This window comes from Argentina silus (assembly GCF_951799395.1).
Source record: "Argentina silus genome assembly, chromosome: 5".
Classification (NCBI taxonomy): Eukaryota; Metazoa; Chordata; class Actinopteri; order Argentiniformes; family Argentinidae; genus Argentina; species Argentina silus.
Genome location: NC_139659.1, coordinates 20,983,294 through 21,002,379, shown reverse-complemented (window position 1 = coordinate 21,002,379; position 19,086 = coordinate 20,983,294). Strand labels below are relative to the sequence as shown.

The window sequence follows — 19,086 nt, the reverse complement described above, 5'->3', positions numbered from 1 at the left end:
CCTCTCTCACCGCCTCTCTCACCGCCTCTCTCACCGCCTCTCTCACCGCCTCTCTCACCGCCTCTCTCACCGCCTCTCTTTGGATCCATTGCATTTTCCGTCTGGCCGCGCCGCTGTCTGCTATTGATCCCGACCACAACTTCAAAGTGAAAGTTGACGCCCTCCAGGATCTTCATTGGCTGAGTCCACCCAGACAATTTGCATGGAGAAAAACGAGGTGAGCCGATTGGATACCGGGCGATTCAATCAGTGGGCGGGTTCCATAGGATGGACATGGTGTGTGCAGCTGCTATGAAGGGATGGTGATGAGTGCAACAGAAGGAGAAGAGAAGAGTAGAGCGGCTTCGGAGAGGGGGAATAATCCGGCCAATAAAGGCATTGATTGATCAAAAGGAATCTCTACCGCTATCGATACAGCGAGATGCGCCTCACACGGAAATGGTGGACTATTTGCACTATAAGCATTCTTTTGATTTTCTACAAGACGAAAGACATTACTAGAAGTGAAGAACATCAGGAAGCTCAACTCTCTGGGTACGATCCGTTCTTTTGCCATTGATACAGCCAATAGAGTAGCTCTCTCTCTCTCTCTCTCACACACACACACATACACACACAGGTAGCCGCTTTACCATGAGGCGCGATGCAGAGATGTGTCACTTTCAGGACGTGGTGTATGAAAACGTTTAATTGTTGTGAATTGTACTTGTTTTACATTTCTATAAATGGCTCTTTGCGATGTCCTGCAATCTGACCCTGGACTGCTTTCTCGGTCCAGCCCATGGCAATTGCACTGGGATGGATGCTTATGTTCCTTTGTTTGGCTGAACCGCTTATCACAATGTCAAAACGATACTTAGTCGTCATTTGTCCTGATCTTAACAGGCTGTTCATTCTCTTCAAGCCTTTCTCCTCGTATCAATTGCTGTGTGTGGTATGCGTGTGAATTCCTTAGTGAGATTTTTCTCAATGTTGTGTGAATGTGCCACTGTGTCAGTGAGGCAGACACGGTCTCCTTCGGCAGCCCTCCGGCATGCAAACTGGGGCAGCTTTTATCTCTGTATACACCACTGATGTTTTATAGTAGTTTATATAATTTTCACTCTGTTCAGATAGAAGAATGACATATTGTTACACATTTGTAACATTGTAACAATGCTAATTACAAGTGTGTGTGTGTGTGTGTGTGTGTGTGTGTGTGTGTGTGTGTGTTCAGCGCTAGTGCTACTACAGTAGTTGGTCTGTGTGTGTGAGTGTGTGTGTGGAGCGGACAGCACCATTGGCGGTCTGACACCGTTGGGGGGTTTCATAGGGCCAAGTAGAGACGGTGTAGTGTTTCATACATTCTCCATGGCTGACTGCCTATGTAGGTTGGTGCTAATAGATACAATCAGCACCTCTTTATTAGGACAGATTGTGTGTGTGTGTGTGTGTTTGTGTGTGTGTGGGCCTACAATTTCCTGGAATTGGGAACAATTTTGATCTTGTGTGAACAAGTCTAAACTGGAGACCTTCCAATGTTATTCATACCCGTACTAAGAGAAAGAGTTCATATGGAGTATGATTTAACAGAAGAAGTGTCAGTCAGGTAAATAACTTGTGTTTTACCGCACCATTAGTGTAGTATGAAGAAACATGAACCTTCAAAGACGTGTTGTTTGCACTTACCGATCATGCAAGACAGGAAGGTGTTGAAGCTTGTGTGTGCGTGTGTGTGTGTGCATGAGTGCGTGCCTGCGTGTGTGTCTGAGAGTATCTGTGTGTGTGTGTGTGTGTGTGTGTGTGTGTGTGTGTGTGTGTGTGTGTGTGCGTGCGTGCGTGCGTGCGTGCTTGCCTGTGTATCTGAGAGTATCTGTGTGTGTGTGTGTGTGTGTGTGTATGCGTGTGTGTGTGCTTGCCTGTGTATCTGAGAGTATCTGTGTGCGTGTGTGTGCATGAGTGCGTGCGTGCGTGCGTGTCTGAGAGTATCTGTGTGTGTGTGTGTGTGTGTGTGCACGAGTGCGTGTGTGTGCGTGCTTGCCTGTGTATCTGAGAGGATGTGTGTGTGTGTGTGTGTGTGTGTGTGTGCTTGCATGTGTGTCTGAGATTATCTGTGTGTCAATATGCGTACAGTGTGTGTGGTGGAAGTTACCGAGCAGTAGACTTTCAGACTGTGCAGACATGTGATTCCGTTGTTCTAGCCTCCCTTTCATCTCACGAAGTGGAAACCAAAACAAAACAGGAAGAAGGTGAACTATATTCCCTCTGTCAACAGCACCCTGGTATTTCTTCTCTAACTGTCTAATCATGACAGTGTTCAAATTCATCTACCCCTGTACTCATCAAAGTCATTCAAGCCTAATAATTACAATACAACAGGCCTTTTTTTTTTTTTTAGCTGTCACTTCATCTGGAGAGAGAGAGTCATCTAGAAGATACAACCAGATATGGAGGATGGTTTGTGAGCAGTCCCGTACGTTGGCTCTGAAAATAACAACAATAGGGGCATTTCCAGTTGGGGTTTCACATGTGGTTGAAGCACGTCACTGGCAAGATAATGCCCTCACGAGCAATGTCCCATTCTTAGTCAGTTCCTGTCACCTGTTGACCCTGACCACAGCCCAGCACATGCTGCAAGTCACATGATCCGCTCAGATGACATGAGAGAACATGCCATGAGTGACAGCAGGGGAGGCTGGCGGAGGTAGAAATCGGAAGACGGGTTCATTGTAATGCATGGGATGAAATGAGGAACGGTATCAAAGACACGTGCATGGAATGTTAAATGCAACATGGAAATATGCTCTCCATAAGTATTCGAAAGAAACCACGATACCACTTCTCATTCCATTCCATGCATTACAATGAGCCCCGTCCTCCGATGTCTACCTCCGCCAGCCTCCGATAAGGGCCCTCAGAAGGAGGTCGTTAGTGACATGCCAGCAGGGAAGGGGAAAGGAGTGGCTCCTTTGTTCAAAGCTAAAGTAATCCTGTGCTTCCTCCTGAAATCTGGAAACTGCTGGTCACATGTTAAAGATCCTGACGTACCGTTAGCACTCTAATGACTTCCTCTCTACAGCTGTTGTTTAAGTTCCTTAAAACAAATAAATAACTTTTTATAACCGAACGATGGGCGGAGCTAGGCTAGGGCACGCCCCAAAGTGAACAATGAAAGACAGTCTGTGACATTTTACATGTTACACTATTGCCGTTGTTTTGCTATTGTTATTGTGTCCTCCTTTTGTTACGATTAGGACGTTGCGCTGCAAGTTGTTATTGATATTGTTTGATTGTTGCGTCGTTGAGGAGTTGCTTATACCTAAAGCATTTCATGACATTGTATCCTGTGTATTGTGTAAATGACCATTAAAAGTGGATTTGATTTTAAAGGTGTGACTTTTGGAGAAGAACCCAGACTGGAAAACAAAATGGATGTATACATATGTTACCGTTCTCTCTCATTGATGAGAAGTCGATGACTTCATTGTTACAACCTCCTCACTGGAAACATTGTGTGTGTAGACGAGTGTGAGTGTGAGTGTGAGTGTGAGTGTGAGTGTGTGTGTGTGTGTGTGTGTGTGTGTGTGTGTGTGGCACTCTGAGGTTGATATCCAGTCCTGACTGTGCACTATCTAGTCTATTATCTGTCTATTCACTGTCATTAATTACACTGTAATGACTATGTTGTTGTATGCTCTTCAATGAGAGATGACATTAGTCACGTCACATTAGGACACATTAATTCGCCATTGTGCTTGGGGTGGTTACTGAGATGTAACCCAACTGTCTTCTGTCCTCTCTCCTCTCCTCTCCTCTCCTCTCCTCTCCTCTCCTCTCCTCTCCTCTCCTCTCCTCTCCTCTCTTACATTCCCCTCCCCTCTCTTCTCCTCTCCTCTCCTCTCCTCTCCTCTCTTACCTTCCCCTCCCACCTCCTCTCCTCTCCTCCTCCCCTCTCTCCTCTCTTCTCCTCTCCTCTCCTCTCCTCCCCTCCAGTGAAGGTGAACTCAGTACTTCGCGGCTGATGGAGAACAGCTCAGAGAACAACCCCAGAAGGAGATCAGCCCTGCCTTCGTTCCTCCAGCCCTCTGTCCAGCGATGGAGAGTCAACTCAACGCTGGTCCTCATGATAAGGTGAGTCATACAAACAGCTCTTGAACAGATATTGATATTGGATTAGTGTGGATTACGTTGACAGAAAGCCCCTCTTTTACCAGGTCTCAGAGCACTTGAGTGTGTGTGTGTGTGTGTGTGTGTGTGTGTGTGCGTGCGTGCGTGCGTGCGTGCGTGTGTGTGCGTGCGTGCGTGCATGCACCTTTCCTCCCTTATCCACCAGCACACTGTCACTATTACACCGTAGGGAGCCAGGAGAGCTGTATCAGCATGGTGAGTCATGGCAGGGTCAACAGGATGTGACCTTGCAGAGTGGTTGGTGCGTTGTACCCCATCAGACTGTAGATCAACCACTGTTTTGAACATCCACACCCACTGTCATCACCTTAGAGAGTCCCAACATGTCAACAAACAAAATGGAGAACGGAGACAAGTGCTTCAATTGTTCAGTTCACCATTTCTAGCTTGACATGTCAGAGATATACTTCGATTCAGAATCCCTGGTGTCCAATTATACTGACTAGTGTCTGTCCCTGGTGAGGTCACTCCTCGACCTCAGACCCCTGCCGTAGGAAGGCAGAACAACATTAAGCTGATGTGGCTCTACTCTGTCTGTCTCTGTCTGTCTGTGGCCGGACAACTTCTCCTTTTTATTGCCATGCTAAGAATAGCAGCACTCCCCTATTTTCTCGCTCTCTTTCCTTTCTCTTTCTCTCTTCTTCACTCTCCCTCTCTCTCCCCCGTCCCCCATCCCCCGTCTAGGGACTAAGCTAAGTAGGGCTACAGTCTAACACACAAGCCTCAGAGAGTGGAGAAGTTGCTCAGACGGCAAAACTGTCATTACTGTTTGACACTGAAGAGTTTCTGCTCGTTTAGCAGTGAGACTTTTCTGGACTTATTATTCCAATGTGCTATTTTTCCCGACTTGCCGTAATTGGCCAATCAAGATATTGCTGTTTGAGTCGCTGTGAGAAATGTAGGACGGTTTTCTCCATTTATCTTTTTCTCCATTTCAGAGTCAATACAGAGTCACCATCATTACAGAGTCATTATGGGGTGACGGGTAGCCTAGAGGTTAGAGAGGCCGGCCAGCAATCAGTTGGTCGCTGGTTCGACCCCCCCCAGGAGGTCAGCTGGTGACTGGAGGGTTGCTGGCCTACTACCACTGTCTTTCTCTGTGATCATCTGTGGCTCAGTGTGGTCCTCTGTGGCTCAGTTCTTAGAGCATGGTGCTAACAACGTTGTGGGTTTGATTCCCGCTAGGACCATATATACTCAAATGTATGCACTCACTTTGCTTTGGATAAAAGCGTCAGCTAAATGGCATATATTATATTATATATTACTTTCTGCCCTTGAGCAAGGCACTTAACCCCTAACTGCACCTGAAAATGGCTGACCCTGTGGCCAGAGCCCAGAGCTCTGTTCTCTCTTGGGGGGGAGGGGGGGGGGGGTGCGCGTGCATGTGTGTTGTCTGGAACAGTTGATTTGATTGACTGTATGGGTAATGAAACAGTGTTTGTTATCTCCTGTCTTATTGACAGTAGAGACATCGTTCTGTCTCCTCTAACATCACAAGGCCTTGAAACTGAATCAACTGGCTGTACCAGTCTTTCAGGAGACCGGTACAGACATGTCTTTAAGCTGAACAATCTGGAATTTTGGGCGGTTGCACAGACCCAGATTATGTATAATCCTGGATTTGATGAGACTCTCTGTTGAAATGGCATCCAGTAATCCAGCAGTCGTTTTAACTTGGGGCAACTGTCACTTGAAGACTGAAGTTACTCATGAGTTGAAGTCAGTTGAAGTTACTCATAATGATGCTCTCTCTTTTGCACGCACACACCCACACACACATGCATGCATGCACACACACACACATACATATGCATGCATACGCACACACACACACACACACACACACACACACACACACACACACACACACACACACATACATACATACGCATGCACCCACACTCTCACACCCCCCCCCCCCCACACACACACACACACACACATGCATGCACACACACACACACACGCATGCATGCATGCACACACACACACATGCACCCACACTCTCACACACAGAAAGGACATCCTGCGTTTCCTGGATGCCGAGCGGGACGTGTCGGTGGTGAAGAGCAGCTTCAAGCCAGGAGACACCATCCACTACGTGCTGGACAGACGCCGGACGTTCAACGTGTCTCAGACGCTCCACAGCCTGCTGCCCGACGTCTCCCCGCTAAAGAACCGGCGCTTCAAGTCGTGCGCCGTGGTCGGCAACTCCGGCGTGCTCCTCAACAGCGGCTGTGGCCCGGAGATCGACAGCCACGACTTCATCATACGGTACCTTTTTTTTTTTTTTACCTTTCCCTCCCTCTCTTCTCTCTCTTTGCCCCCCCCCCTCCTCTCTCTCCTTGCCCCCCCCCCCCCCCCCCTCCTCTCTCTCCTCTCTCTCTTTACCCTCCCCTCTCTGCTCTCTCTCCATACCTCCCCTTTCTCTCTATGCTCCCTCTATCTCTTCTCTCCTTTAACCCCCCCCCCCCCCCCTCTCTCGCCCTCTCTTCTGCCGGTGTTTTATCCTCCACGGTTGGTAAAGCCGAATTGACATTCTAAGACAGGAGGTTAATAACAGCTTGTTGGCAGTAGCAGTGTGATGTAATTCACCAAGGTGTCATTAGCGCTACGCTAACACCTCAGGAACCGATATACGTATCTTCAAACACTCACGCTAATGACAATATTAGCTGTCATTAACTCACAGACGTAAGCCAGTTATTTGGCCAACACTAAAGCCAGTTGGCTCATGGCCAGAGCCGAGGTCATGTGATTCCCCGTGCGCTTTTTAACGAGCAGTTTGAAGTTTATGTGCCTGAGAACGGTGCATTCAATTAAATGTGAAAATTGCCATCACTCTTCTCCCGCCAAGTGTCTCATAAAATATGCGGCTGCAACAGTGTACTTCATTAGGCATTGCTTTACCCTCTTGACTAGCGCTCTCTTTCATTATCTAAACAATCTGAGCTGAAGGGTAGGAGGCGAACATCTCCTGCGCATTTAGAACAGTTTGATTTATGTGTCGGGTTACGTGACGGGGATACGATGTTGAGATTAATCAACAATTCTTTGTGAATGTCAAACTCCGGCAAACAACAGAGGCTTGGCTGAGACGGGAACACTTTAATACCGGTGTATCTGGCTCTGACTCGCGGGCGACCGACAACAGAGCCAGATATACCTGTTTTAAAGAGTTTCCGTCGGCTTTGTTGATGGAGTGAGGTGTGAGGATGGGGGGGGGCTTTAACGGCAAGATCAGACAGACAGCAGGCAGGTAGCAGGCAGATAGTAGGCAGATGGCAGATAACAGACAGACAGATAACAGGTAAATAGCAGACAGATAGCAGACAGATAACAGGTAAATAGCAGACAGATAGCAGACAGATAACAGGTAAATAGCAGACAGATAGCAGACAGATAACAGGTAAATAGCAGACAGATAGCAGGCAGCAGACACATATCAGGCAGATAGCAGATGGATGGCATATAGCAGACAGACAGATAGCAGACAGACAGATAGACATTACATTACATTTATGGCATTTAGCAGACGCCTTTATCCAAAGCGACTTACAACAAATACATTTGTTTAAGTAAGTGAATCATCAATCCATCCATAAGATAAAGTAATCAATCCTCAGACCAGGGGCCATAGGCAGGATTTTTTTAAATTATTATTATTAACAGGAGAGAAACTTGTACAGGGGGGTAGTAGGGGTGAAGAGGTCTTTAGGAGGGACCGTTAAGATGTAGCCTGAAGAGATGGGTCTTCAATCTACGGCGGAAGATTGGTAGTGACTCTGCAGTCATGACAGCAGTGGGAAGCTCATTCCACCAGCGGGGCGCCAGGACAGTGAAAAGCTGTGACCGAGTAGTGCGGCTGCTGCATCCACGTAGAGGCGGCGGTGCCAGGCAGCCAGCCGAGGTGGAAGAGCAGAGTGATCGGGCAGGGGTTTGGGGGCTAGCAGACAGATAGCAGACAGATAACAGACAGGTAGCAGACAGATAACATGCAGATAACATGCAGGTAGCAGACAGATAGCGGACAGATAACAGGCAGATAGCTGCAGGCAGCAGGCAGATAGCTAACAAGTTGTCTGCCACATTGTCAGGTAGTGGTACACATCTAAAGTCTGCCTCACTCTGGGAACAGAGAGCTATTGTGTGAGAGAAGAATGGCACAGAGGACAGACGTAGAGGAAGTACAGTGCACACAGGAGGAGGAAACGCTAAAAGGGGATACTGTATATCTGTCTTCCAGGGGAGGCCGGTGGAGGTAGAGATCGGAGGACGGGCTCATTGTAATGCATGGAACAGATTGAGGAATTCCTCATTCCATTCCATGCATTACAATGAGCCCGTCCTCTGATTTCTACCTCCACCAGCCTCCCCTGCCATCCCCTTCCCATGGTGGTGATTCTGACCGCTCCGTAACACGTGTTGTTGTCAAGGCTACAGATGGTTGGCCGTATGGTTATCTCACAGATCTGGGAAGGCAGTGTGGTTGAGGATGCTGTTTATTTCACACCCCCCTGTTACGGACGGAGGTGCACTTCCCAGTGCGGTCCCTAGGTGTCTCCCTCCGGCCGCCCACTGTGCCGCCTCACTCACTCACTCTCTCACTCTCTCACTCACTCACTCACTCACTCACTCAATCATGGACTTATCACCGGCACCTGTGTTTAATTGTCACTGATGCTTTATGTACCCTCACTTCCCTTCACTCCCCACTTAGTCTTCACAGTGTGTTCACCGTGTGTTGATCGCTTGAGCCACGTAAGCCATTGAATATATATGAGTACTGTTTTGGAGACTTGGTTTTCTCCTTTTTGTTTTCGAGTAAAGTCCGTGTTTGTATCCTATTTTGCCTTCTCTACAAGTAAAAATCCTTTTGTTTTGTGTCGCTGCCTACTCGTCTGCCTCCTTTATATGCACCGCACCTGGGTCCGCTCATCATACCATAACGTTACAGAAGACTAAGCCATAATGGACTCAGCGGATGCAGAGCAATACCGTCTCGCTGTAACGGCCAGCTGACCACCGCACTTCAACACCTCACTTCTTCCCTCGGACGAACTACCCCCGGGGAGCCAACGGCTCTGCCTATACTGTGGACGATTAGGACATGTCTGTGCCGCGTGTCCAGAGGGGTTAGGAAACGACCGGTCTCGCTAGTCACAGGAGGGGTGCGAGTCAACGGCCACCCTTCGATCCGGGAGATACGCAGACCTTTTTCCCCTCGGTGGTGCAGTGGGCCCAATGCACTCGTCATGTTCGGGCGCTTATCGACTCGGTGGGGCCCTTCGGCCTCGCGAACGCGCCCGCGGTGTTCCAGGCACTGATGAACGACGTGCTCCGGGACCTGCTCGACGACTGCGTCTTTGTTTACTTGGACGACATCCACATCTTCTCCAAGGACATCGCCCAACACGAGCAGCACGTTCGGTTTGGTCCTCCAGCGCCTCCTGGAACATCGTCTCTTTGTCAAGGCTGAGAAATGCTAATTCCATGTCAACACCGTCGCCTTCCTGAGGTTCATCGTGACCCAGGGACACCTCCAGATGGACTCCGCCAAGGTCCGCGCAGTGCTGGATTGTTGTTTTGTATCGCTGCATACTTGTCTGCCTCCTTTATATGCACCGCACCTGGGTCTGCTCATCATACCAAAACATTACACCCTCCTACACAAACTACGGCCTTGATGTACAATACAACACACCCATCATGCCAATACATCTCCAGTTAACTGGTATCACAAAACACAGTGTATGCATATCAGGGGAGGCTGGTGGAGGCAGATTTCTACCAGCCTCCACATCCATATTCATTCACTGCTGTGGGGAGAATTTTCTGGACTTTTTCTCTGGGATGTCCTTGAGGTCAGGGTTGTAGTGCAGCGTGTAGGCGTTTTGAGTTTGTTTTCTCTCACCGACGCAATGGAAATGTCTTATTAAGGGCTGGTGCATATACTACTCTAATTTATGTCTCTCTCCCCTCTCGTTGCCCTGCTCACGCACACATAGACACGCACGCACACACACACCCACACACATGCACGCACACACACACGCACGCACACACCCGCATGCACACACCCGCATGCACACACACGCACGCACACATACGCATGCACACACACACACACACACACACACACACGCACAGAAAGACACACACAAAGGACCTTTGTCTAATTCTCTCTGTCCCTCCCCCCAGCTGTAACAGCTGTAACCTCCGACCTCGGCGAAGGCGTCTTCCGCCTCCGGGGACCAGGAGAAGGGAAAAAGGCTCTTCATGGTGAGGGCTGTCAGGGGGGTGGCAAGAGTACTACAATTCCGGATGAAACGGCTATAAAAGTTTGCAAACCCCAGGAAACCTTCCACCTGCTTCACCGAGGAGGGTTGGGGCCAGTCCAGCACTGCGTGGACCTTGACGGGGTCCATCTGGAGGTGTCCCTGGGTCACGATGAACCCCAGAAAGGCGACGGTGTTGACATGGAATTCACATTTTTCAGCCTTGACAAAGAGACAGCTCTTTGTCCCCCCCCCCCCCTCGCCCCATTCCCCTGCCGCACCTCGTCGGAGGTCAACCCACCTATACGGTCCACTGGATTCTGGCCTGCCGTCGGGTCGGTCGGGGGGGCTCCAGTTTCTGGTGGACTGGGAGGGTTATGGTCCGGAGGAGCGGACCTGGGTGCCTCGCCGTAACATCCTGGACCCGGGTCTCATTGCTGCCTTCCTTCGCCTTCACCCTGAGGCACCACGGTAAAACGGCAGGAGCCGTTCGTCGGGGGGGGGCACTGTTACGGATGGTGGTGCACTTCCCATTGCGGTCCCTAGGTATCTCCCTCCGGCCGCCCACTGTACCGCATCACTCTCTCACTCTCTCACTCTCTCACTCACTCAATCATGGACTTATCACCGGCACCTGTGTTTAATTGTCCCTGATGCTTTATGTACCCTCACTTCCCTTCACTCCCCGCTTAGTCTTCACAGTGTGTTCACCGTGTGTTGGTCGCTTGAGACCACGTAAGCCATTGAATATATACAAGTACTGTTTTGGAGACTTTGTTTTCTCCCGTTTGTTTTCAAGTTAAGTCCGTGTTTGTATCCTGTTTTGCTATCTCTACTTTCAAGTAAAAATCCTTTTGTTTCGTATCGCTGCCTACTCGTCTGCCTCCTTTATATGCACCGCACCTGGGTCCGCTCATCATAGCAAAACATTACACCCTCCTACACAAACTATGGCCTTAATGTACAGTACAATACACTCATCATGCCAATACACCTTCAGCTAACTATCACAAAACACAGTGTATGCATATCAGGGGAGGCTGGTGGAGGCAGATTTCCACCTCTACCAGCCTCCACATCCATATTCATTCACTGCTGTGGGGAGAATGTTCTGGACTTTTTCCCTGGGATGTCCTTGAGGTCAGGGTTGTAGTGCAGCGTGTAGGCGTTTTGAATGTCTTTTCTCTCACTTACGCAATGGAAATGTCTTATTAAGGGCTGGTGCATATACTACTCTAATTGTTTCTGTCTCTCTCAGCTCTCGTTGCCCTGCTCACGCACACACACCCACACGCACGCACGCACACACACCCAGACACACACACACACACACACACACATACAGAAAGACACACACACACACACACACACACACACAACCTAACGACCTTTGTCTAATTCTCTCTGTACCTCCCGCCAGCTGTAACAGCTGTAACCTCCGACCTTCCCTCTATCAGTATTCTGCACTTAAAGCAACAGTGCGTCAATGTCAGCCAGGTTCATCCTCTCTGTCTAACCTCTCTCTCTCTCTCTCTCTCTCTCTCTCTCTCTCACCTGTTGTCTCGCCCCGCCGTTCTCCCCCAGGTGTAATCTGGCACCGCTGACTGAGTTTGCGGAGGACGTTGGCCTGAGGTCAGACTTCACCACCATGAACCCCTCTGTGATCCAGCGAGCGTACGGTGGCCTGAGGGACCCGACGGACACGGAGCGCTTCGTGGCGCGTCTGCAGATGCTCAACGACAGCGTCCTCTGGATCCCTGCGTTCATGGTGAAGGGGGGGGAGAAGCACGTGGAGGGGGTCAACGAGATCATCGTCCAACGCAAGCTGAGGGTCAGGACGGCGTACCCCTCGCTCAGGCTCATCCACGCCGTCAGAGGGTGAGATATACACACACACACACACACACACACACACACACACAGACGCATACACACACACACACACGCAAGCATGCGCACGCACACACACGTGCACACACACACACAGACGCATACACGCATACACACACACACACACACACACACACACACACACTCGCACCACAATCAAAATCAAAGGACCATTCCCCATTAATTCACAGCAGGCGGATTTGAGAGATGAGAGGTTCAGCTGTAGCACATTAAATGTTTCTCATATTATTCATCTGGGTGCACTTTAGAGCTCTGTGGAGAATGACAATAACATTAGACAAAACTCAGATGCTATCACAGCATTACTGTCCATCTCAAATTAAGCTCATAAAAGGTTAACTGAATTTTATCAATGCCCCGTGAACATGATTGTACACATTTGAAATCTGTGGCAAAAACCATAAAAGCTGTCTGGAACATTCTGTCAGGTTATAGGAGATAGAGCAGATGAATAATATGAGGCACATTTAATGTGCTATAGCAGATCCTCTCTTTATGAGAATGAAATCTGTCTGGTGTGAATTAATGGTGAAATGGTCCTTTGATTCTGATTATGGTGTGTGTGTGTGTGTGTGTGTGTGTGTGTGTGTGTTCCTCCAGTGACATCATCTGTTTGTTTGTGTGTGTTTGTTTTGATACCATTTGAAACCAAATTCATAGTAGCATGCTGCATATTACACATTAATCACATATTCATTACATTCATTAATTAATTATATTAATCTGTGTGGGTAATAAAAGGCAAATATTGATTTGGCTAATTTATTTGGTGTCTGAACCTTGCAATAGCACTGCTTGGGAAGTGTGTGTGTGTGTGTGTATGTGTGTGTGTGGGTGACTCTCCATGGAGCTGGCAGGGAGCTACCTGTAGCGTATCCTGTGGTAAGATGTTAGCATGAACGCAGCGCGTTCACATCCCTCCCCTGCGCTCCACAATTAGCTGGCTAGTCCACGTGGCTAAATTAGCGCTCTGCATGCTAGCTGCATCTCCACACGACTGTTTATTCGCCACACACACTGTAGATTGGTAGGCCAGGCTACAATGGGATGGTTTTCAATGAGCCGTTTCTCCTTCGAAGTCAAGGAGCTGGAACAGAGGGATGAAAAGAATAAAGAGGGATGAGATGGTGTCTTTGAAATGAAAAAGACGGAGGGTGAAACCTGGCTCTGAGTCACTGTCGTTAAAGAAATGCAGCGTTTATCTAAAATAGCATGATGTTGAGCTCCACTTCTGAGTTGATAAGAGGGTCATGGTGAAGGTCATACATTCATACAGCGGCATAACAAAACACTCCAAGGTATTCACTGTTCAGTTGACACCTTGATGAGTTGATTGGTTAGTGGGTCGAAGGTTGGCAGAGCGATGGTTCCCCGGGGCATGCTCTGTGACCGTCTGATTTCTTACGGGCACATTCGATGTCCTTGTGAGTTGCCATAGCAGCCAAGCTCGTTCAATTACATCTTTCTGCCATCCTGCCTCTGTGCTAAATATAGTTTGGTTGAAGGAGGTGACAGGCATGGCTCACAGGTCCACAGGCAGACTCCCACATGTCTGAATCGTCTTCTCGTTTGAACCGGTTCACATTAGATGAACAGAGACAATTGTTTAACAAGGCCTTGTGATTACCATAATTGCATCAATTTGGTTGTTTGTGTGGGAGAGCTTTGACCAAACTGGAGAGGCTATTTTATTCTCTTTACACTGACTGGCTCAATATTCAGTTAACTGGGTGGTCAGTGTTATTAAAAGGTTATTGACATGATAACACATGCTGAGGATAACAACGGCAATTCTGTGTTAATTTGATCCACGGTGAAATAGATTTGGACATGTTTTGCCAGTGTGACATACTGAAACTGGGCTCTTTTTTTTTTTTTTTCATCCAACACACGATTCCCTCTCCCCTCCACACTCATCTGTCCTGGGAATCCAAAACTGTCGGTTGTTCTTTAATTCATCAGTGTGCCTCACTCGAAATGTTCTCTTTCTGCTGTGAGTCCATTGATGTTTGGAAGTCTCAGAGGAGGCAGAATACAGAATTCAGCCTCCAGCGTGAATATAAACCTTCAGTGGAATAAACAAGCCGCCATTCCATTATAGTACGAGCATAATCTGTCATTCTATCGCCAAATATTGAAATTACCCCCAACATCATTCACTGTGGCGGATTGGGCTGTTTTGTGTTTATTAAGGAATATCATTTGTGACTGGCTCCAGAGCTGTACGTGCTTCTGACAACTCTTTTGGCTGTGGCTCGATTACAATGATAGCTGGCCATAGAACTGGGATAAAGCGCATACAGATCTAGAGATAGGATGTTATATTTGTCACCCTGAATGTTATGTTGGATTGTGGATTACTAGAGACAACAGGGCTGGGTGAGTGCAGGCCCTAGCTCTGTGTGTCGTTGATTTGAATCTTGTTAAGCCAGGAGCAAAGCCTAGTAAAAACAATTTGTTCTTGTTTTCCAGGTACTGGCTGACAAACAAGATCAATATCAAACGACCCAGCACTGGATTGTTGATGTACACTCTGGCCACTCGCTTCTGCGACCAGATACATCTGTATGGATTCTGGCCGTTTCCGAGGGACGCAAACGGCAACGTGGTGAAGTACCATTACTACGACATGCTGAAGTATCGATACTTCTCCAACGCAGCGCCCCACCGGATGCCACTTGAGTTTAAAACCCTGAAGATGCTCCACAGCAAAGGCGCTCTGAAGCTGACCACCTCCAAGTGCACACCCTGAAGGCCTCTTCTCGGCTGAGGTGCCATTTTGTGGCATACAGGAACTGACACTTTACAGTAACTGATACTTTTGAACACAACAACACCGCAGGCTGTATAACAGCTGGGGTGTACCGGCTGAGGAGGATTATGTGTGTTGATGAATGTTTTACGAACAATTGCAAAAGTGGAAAAAAAAACTAAAAGAAATTTAAAAATGAACAATTTAAAAGGTACAGAAACAAAAGAATGTAATTGAAAACTGGATTGTCTACATTTCTGGTTTAGCAGTATAGGGTTCTTGTCATAATGGCTGAAATATCAATTGGATGAGATGATTAGATTGATTGCGATGAGACAGGTTTCTACATTGGTTATAAGAGCAGTAGTCTAGCAGACAGCAGTGGATACAACAAGTAATGCTCAGTGAATACAGTTTTGGATATTTGAAAATGAAGGTGTTGAGACATTTGATTCCAAAGATAACATGCTTTTCATTTGACCTCTCTTCAAAAGATTGTGTTGCTCCTCAAAAGTAAACCTTCTAGGAATTTGAAGACTCAATGCAAAATTATTTTTATATTTGTCTAGATCTCAGATAACTTAAACATTTTAAACATATGCTCTTTCTAATTGATTACTCTTTCACACAGATTGTGTATTTGTCTGGACACACCTTTTGTAAAACCTGGATGTTACAGTAATCATCGATGAATGTATCACAGCCAATAGCATTGGGATAAACCATATATTGTGTAGCCATTGAAGCCTGAATATGAACAAGACAAGTAATTTGAAGAAAGTGGACATTTTACGTACACATCAATGGTTCTCTCTGAGCAATCAGATATCTGTGTGATTGTAACAGTAACAGGAATCAAAGTCAACCTGTCTCTCTCTCAACCTGTCTCACTCTCAACCTGTCTTACTTTCATATCTCAGATCAAAGTACCTGTTAGATACTTGACATAAGATATTTGAACTGCTGTATGCTTGTGCTATCTTCTAGTAACTTACACTTATGTACTGTATTTGCGTATATCAAAACCACTGACTTTTTCCCTAGTTTCTTGAATAGGCTTGAATGTAATGCATTTTATCTCACATAATGGATGATGTCATGCCAATGTTAAAGAATGTTAGAAAAGATATATGCCTTTTTGAAGAGCAATTGTATGCTCAAGAAATAGATGATCATCAAATGTCTTACCTGCCAAGTTTTATTTAGAGAAATCATCCAGGTGTTTTTTAGTTTTGTTTTCAGTATTAATTAAGGAAGTCTTGTTGCTAGCAGCTGAGATTGTATAGACCTGAGGGGGTTGGATGTGGACCTCTGGGAGATGTGTCAGAAAGATAAAGATCAATGTCCTGAAAAACTTTTATAATGTGGAATCGGAATGTAATTCGGTATTTGGCAGGTAATTTGTCAATTTTGTATTGTCAAAGACCTAGAATGTGAAAATGTACATACATGGTATTGAATAAGAATTATGAATGTTAAGGCATTTATTTTAGGCTAATCATTCAAATGTGTCAAATAAGGTTGAGTTTCTTATGGAGTACTGCCGCTATAGCCTTTAATTTATTGACTAATCATGGTTGCCTTTGATATGACTGATGTTGTTAGGCCTTAGTTATTTATTTTGTTAAGGAATGAGGAGCTGTGTCTGCTTTATTGTAACATTTGTCTTCGTTTTTGACTGTTCATACATCTGTAATTTATACCGTGGTTGTGATGTTTTTTTATGTATGTAATACCTGTAGTTCATTCTAGCAGGTGTTGAATGTGGGTAGGATTTCATCATTTTGGTAAAATTTGATACCAATTGTTTTTGCAAACTTTACAGCTTTAATTGTTCTCACTTTCTTTTGTAATTTGTCAAATTTCTATGTTTGTGAAAATGCGTTTTAGAAAAAGGTAATAAACTTTGTAAATTGATTTATTAATGTGCTCTTTTTTGGTGAACATTAACTGCTAATGCAGACATGGATGTTTTTGTTGTTTTGCAGCATGAAAAGAGCTGTCAAATTGCTCAAATACACAATATGCTATGAAAAATGAACTGCAAATCACATCACAGCAGGTGTTTACAGCACGGTTTATCTCTCTCTCGCTCGCTCGCACACACACACACACACACACACACACACACACACACACACACACACACACACACACACACACACACACACACACACACACACACACACAAAGAGAGTGTGAGAGAAAGAAACATATGGACAGACTGTAGATGGCCAGACCGAATATTTCAAATATTTATTTGATTTGGCCCATGTCAAAAAGCATATTTCGCGCGCTGAAAGCAGTGCCGAGCGCGAGTTCTTCACTGCTCGCTCCGTTCTTGTGTAACAACACAACGGTGGTGACAGTTACTTTTTTTTACAAAATATACTTTTCATTCATGAACATTGTATTTGAGTTATAGCCAGCCATATATAAACTATTGCTACGGTACTGAGCTGACATCTGAAAACCTTTTAAAACTCAGTGGTAAAGAGCTGATTTCAATAAACAGGTGAGTGTGTCACAGTGCCGCGTAGCTAGGTTGCTAGCTGGCAAGCTAATTTACCAGTTTGAGGGCGCCTACCTAATTTAGGGCCTCCACTTTAGGCAAGTGTTTTTCGTCATAGATGTGGAGAAAATAGTCAGATACATACAGTACATAGCCCCATCTGTGACTAGGATTATATCAGATAATCTATAATCCTCAGAAGTCCTGTGATTATATTTCTATTTACTTTTGGATGTGTGTATAATTCTAGTAACAGATGGGGCTAATATGTGACAGTCATAATAATGTCATACATTGATAACATTGATTTGCTTCAGTTTTGACATTCCAATTATTTAGTATCCATGATATACTGTATATATATATATGTGTGTGTGCCAAAACTTTGTGTCAGTGGAGGGTCAGCTGACATAAGATCGTTAGTATATCTCCCAGTATTCAAGCACTGAGGCCTGTCCTCTCCCCCCTAAGGTCCTGTGTGGACTCTTTTGGAGTGAGGAGTGTGCAGAGTGTGTCCCTGGTGGATATTATCCAGAGTCAATGAGTCATCATGATGGAGTGACAACCAAGCAGTCTGAGCCATCTACTCTCTACCTGTGCTTCCAGGCCCTTCTCTCACCTCTAATTGCTTCTCAGCCCAAGCCCTAGAGCTTACCTACGACATTTTTCCTCTCAAACCAAACACCACAACCTTCTGTCTCCTGTTCTCTCTCATCCTCTTACCCTATATCATCTCGTATACTGTATCTCTCTCCTCTCTCATCCTCCATCTCTCTATTCTCTCTCCCTGCTCCTCAGTGAGTCAGTCACTATGAAGCTCCTCCTGTCGTCAGGGATGTGCGGCATGTCCCCCCACCAGGGCTCCGTGGTAGGGGGGCTCTACTTCATGCTGGTGGGCACCATGCAGCTGGTCTTTGAAGTGGGCCACCTGCGCACAGCCAGAGAGAGCCTCAACACCACGGGCTCCCCTCACCTGCCCCAGCTTTGCTTCGACTACTACTACACCCTCCTGGGCATGGAGAGCACCACCATCCTGCTGGCCCTGTGCATGCTGGCGGCTGTCTGGGCCCACCGGCCCCTGGGCATCCTGGGATTTGCAGTCTGGCTGATACTGTATGATGTAGCCCTGCTGGTAGTCACGTCCCTGCTTCAGGTACAGATGCAGGCAGCGGGGCTGAAGCTGAGTCCGCTGACCTGGTACGGCATGGTGTGCCGGCTCGTGGGAGACCCCTTCTGGCTGGCCTTTGTAATCACACACGGCGTGGAGAGGCTGCAGCCTGTGGCTCGAAGGCGCAAAGGCGGGAAGGCTCAAGAGGGGGCACCGCTCAAGCTTAAATTTAAGGCCTTTGACGGCGGTGTTTGAAATGGAGAGCCTCCACAGACACTGGTATGTGAACATGACAAACTGGCTTTTCATATAGTGGTTCCAGATGGTGGTTTATTAGGCAATATAACTGAAATGG

At 46.8% G+C, this 19,086-nt stretch overlaps 2 protein-coding genes across 2 annotated transcripts; both read left to right on the top strand.

The window, feature by feature from the left end:
* The first annotated feature begins 323 nt into the window (after positions 1-323).
* On the top strand, positions 324-17,028 carry st8sia4 (ST8 alpha-N-acetyl-neuraminide alpha-2,8-sialyltransferase 4). The gene is made up of 5 exons (XM_083670619.1): positions 324-534; positions 3,973-4,110; positions 6,187-6,444; positions 12,033-12,326; positions 14,832-17,028. The coding sequence occupies exons 1-5, from the start codon at positions 422-424 to the stop codon at positions 15,109-15,111; spliced, it is 1,083 nt and encodes a 360-aa protein (XP_083526745.1). The 5' UTR covers positions 324-421; the 3' UTR covers positions 15,112-17,028.
* A 1,406-nt stretch (positions 17,029-18,434) lies between these two features.
* LOC310805222 (transmembrane protein 217-like) lies at positions 18,435-18,986 on the top strand (the record flags this gene model as incomplete). The annotated part of the gene is made up of 1 exon (XM_083670804.1): positions 18,435-18,986. One exon carries the CDS (start codon positions 18,435-18,437, stop codon positions 18,984-18,986), a length of 552 nt encoding a protein of 183 aa, XP_083526930.1.
* Between the last annotated feature and the right edge of the window lie 100 nt (positions 18,987-19,086).

Excerpts from the sequence above, each read along its gene's own strand:
- st8sia4 (XM_083670619.1), top strand. The coding sequence starts at position 422 with ATGCGCCTCACACGGAAATGGTGGACTATTTGCACTATAAGCATTCTT. Across the intron at positions 6,445-12,032 it reads AGCCACGACTTCATCATACG|GTGTAATCTGGCACCGCTGA; the intron begins GTACCTTTTTTT and ends GTTCTCCCCCAG. Across the intron at positions 12,327-14,831 it reads CTCATCCACGCCGTCAGAGG|GTACTGGCTGACAAACAAGA; the intron begins GTGAGATATACA and ends CTTGTTTTCCAG.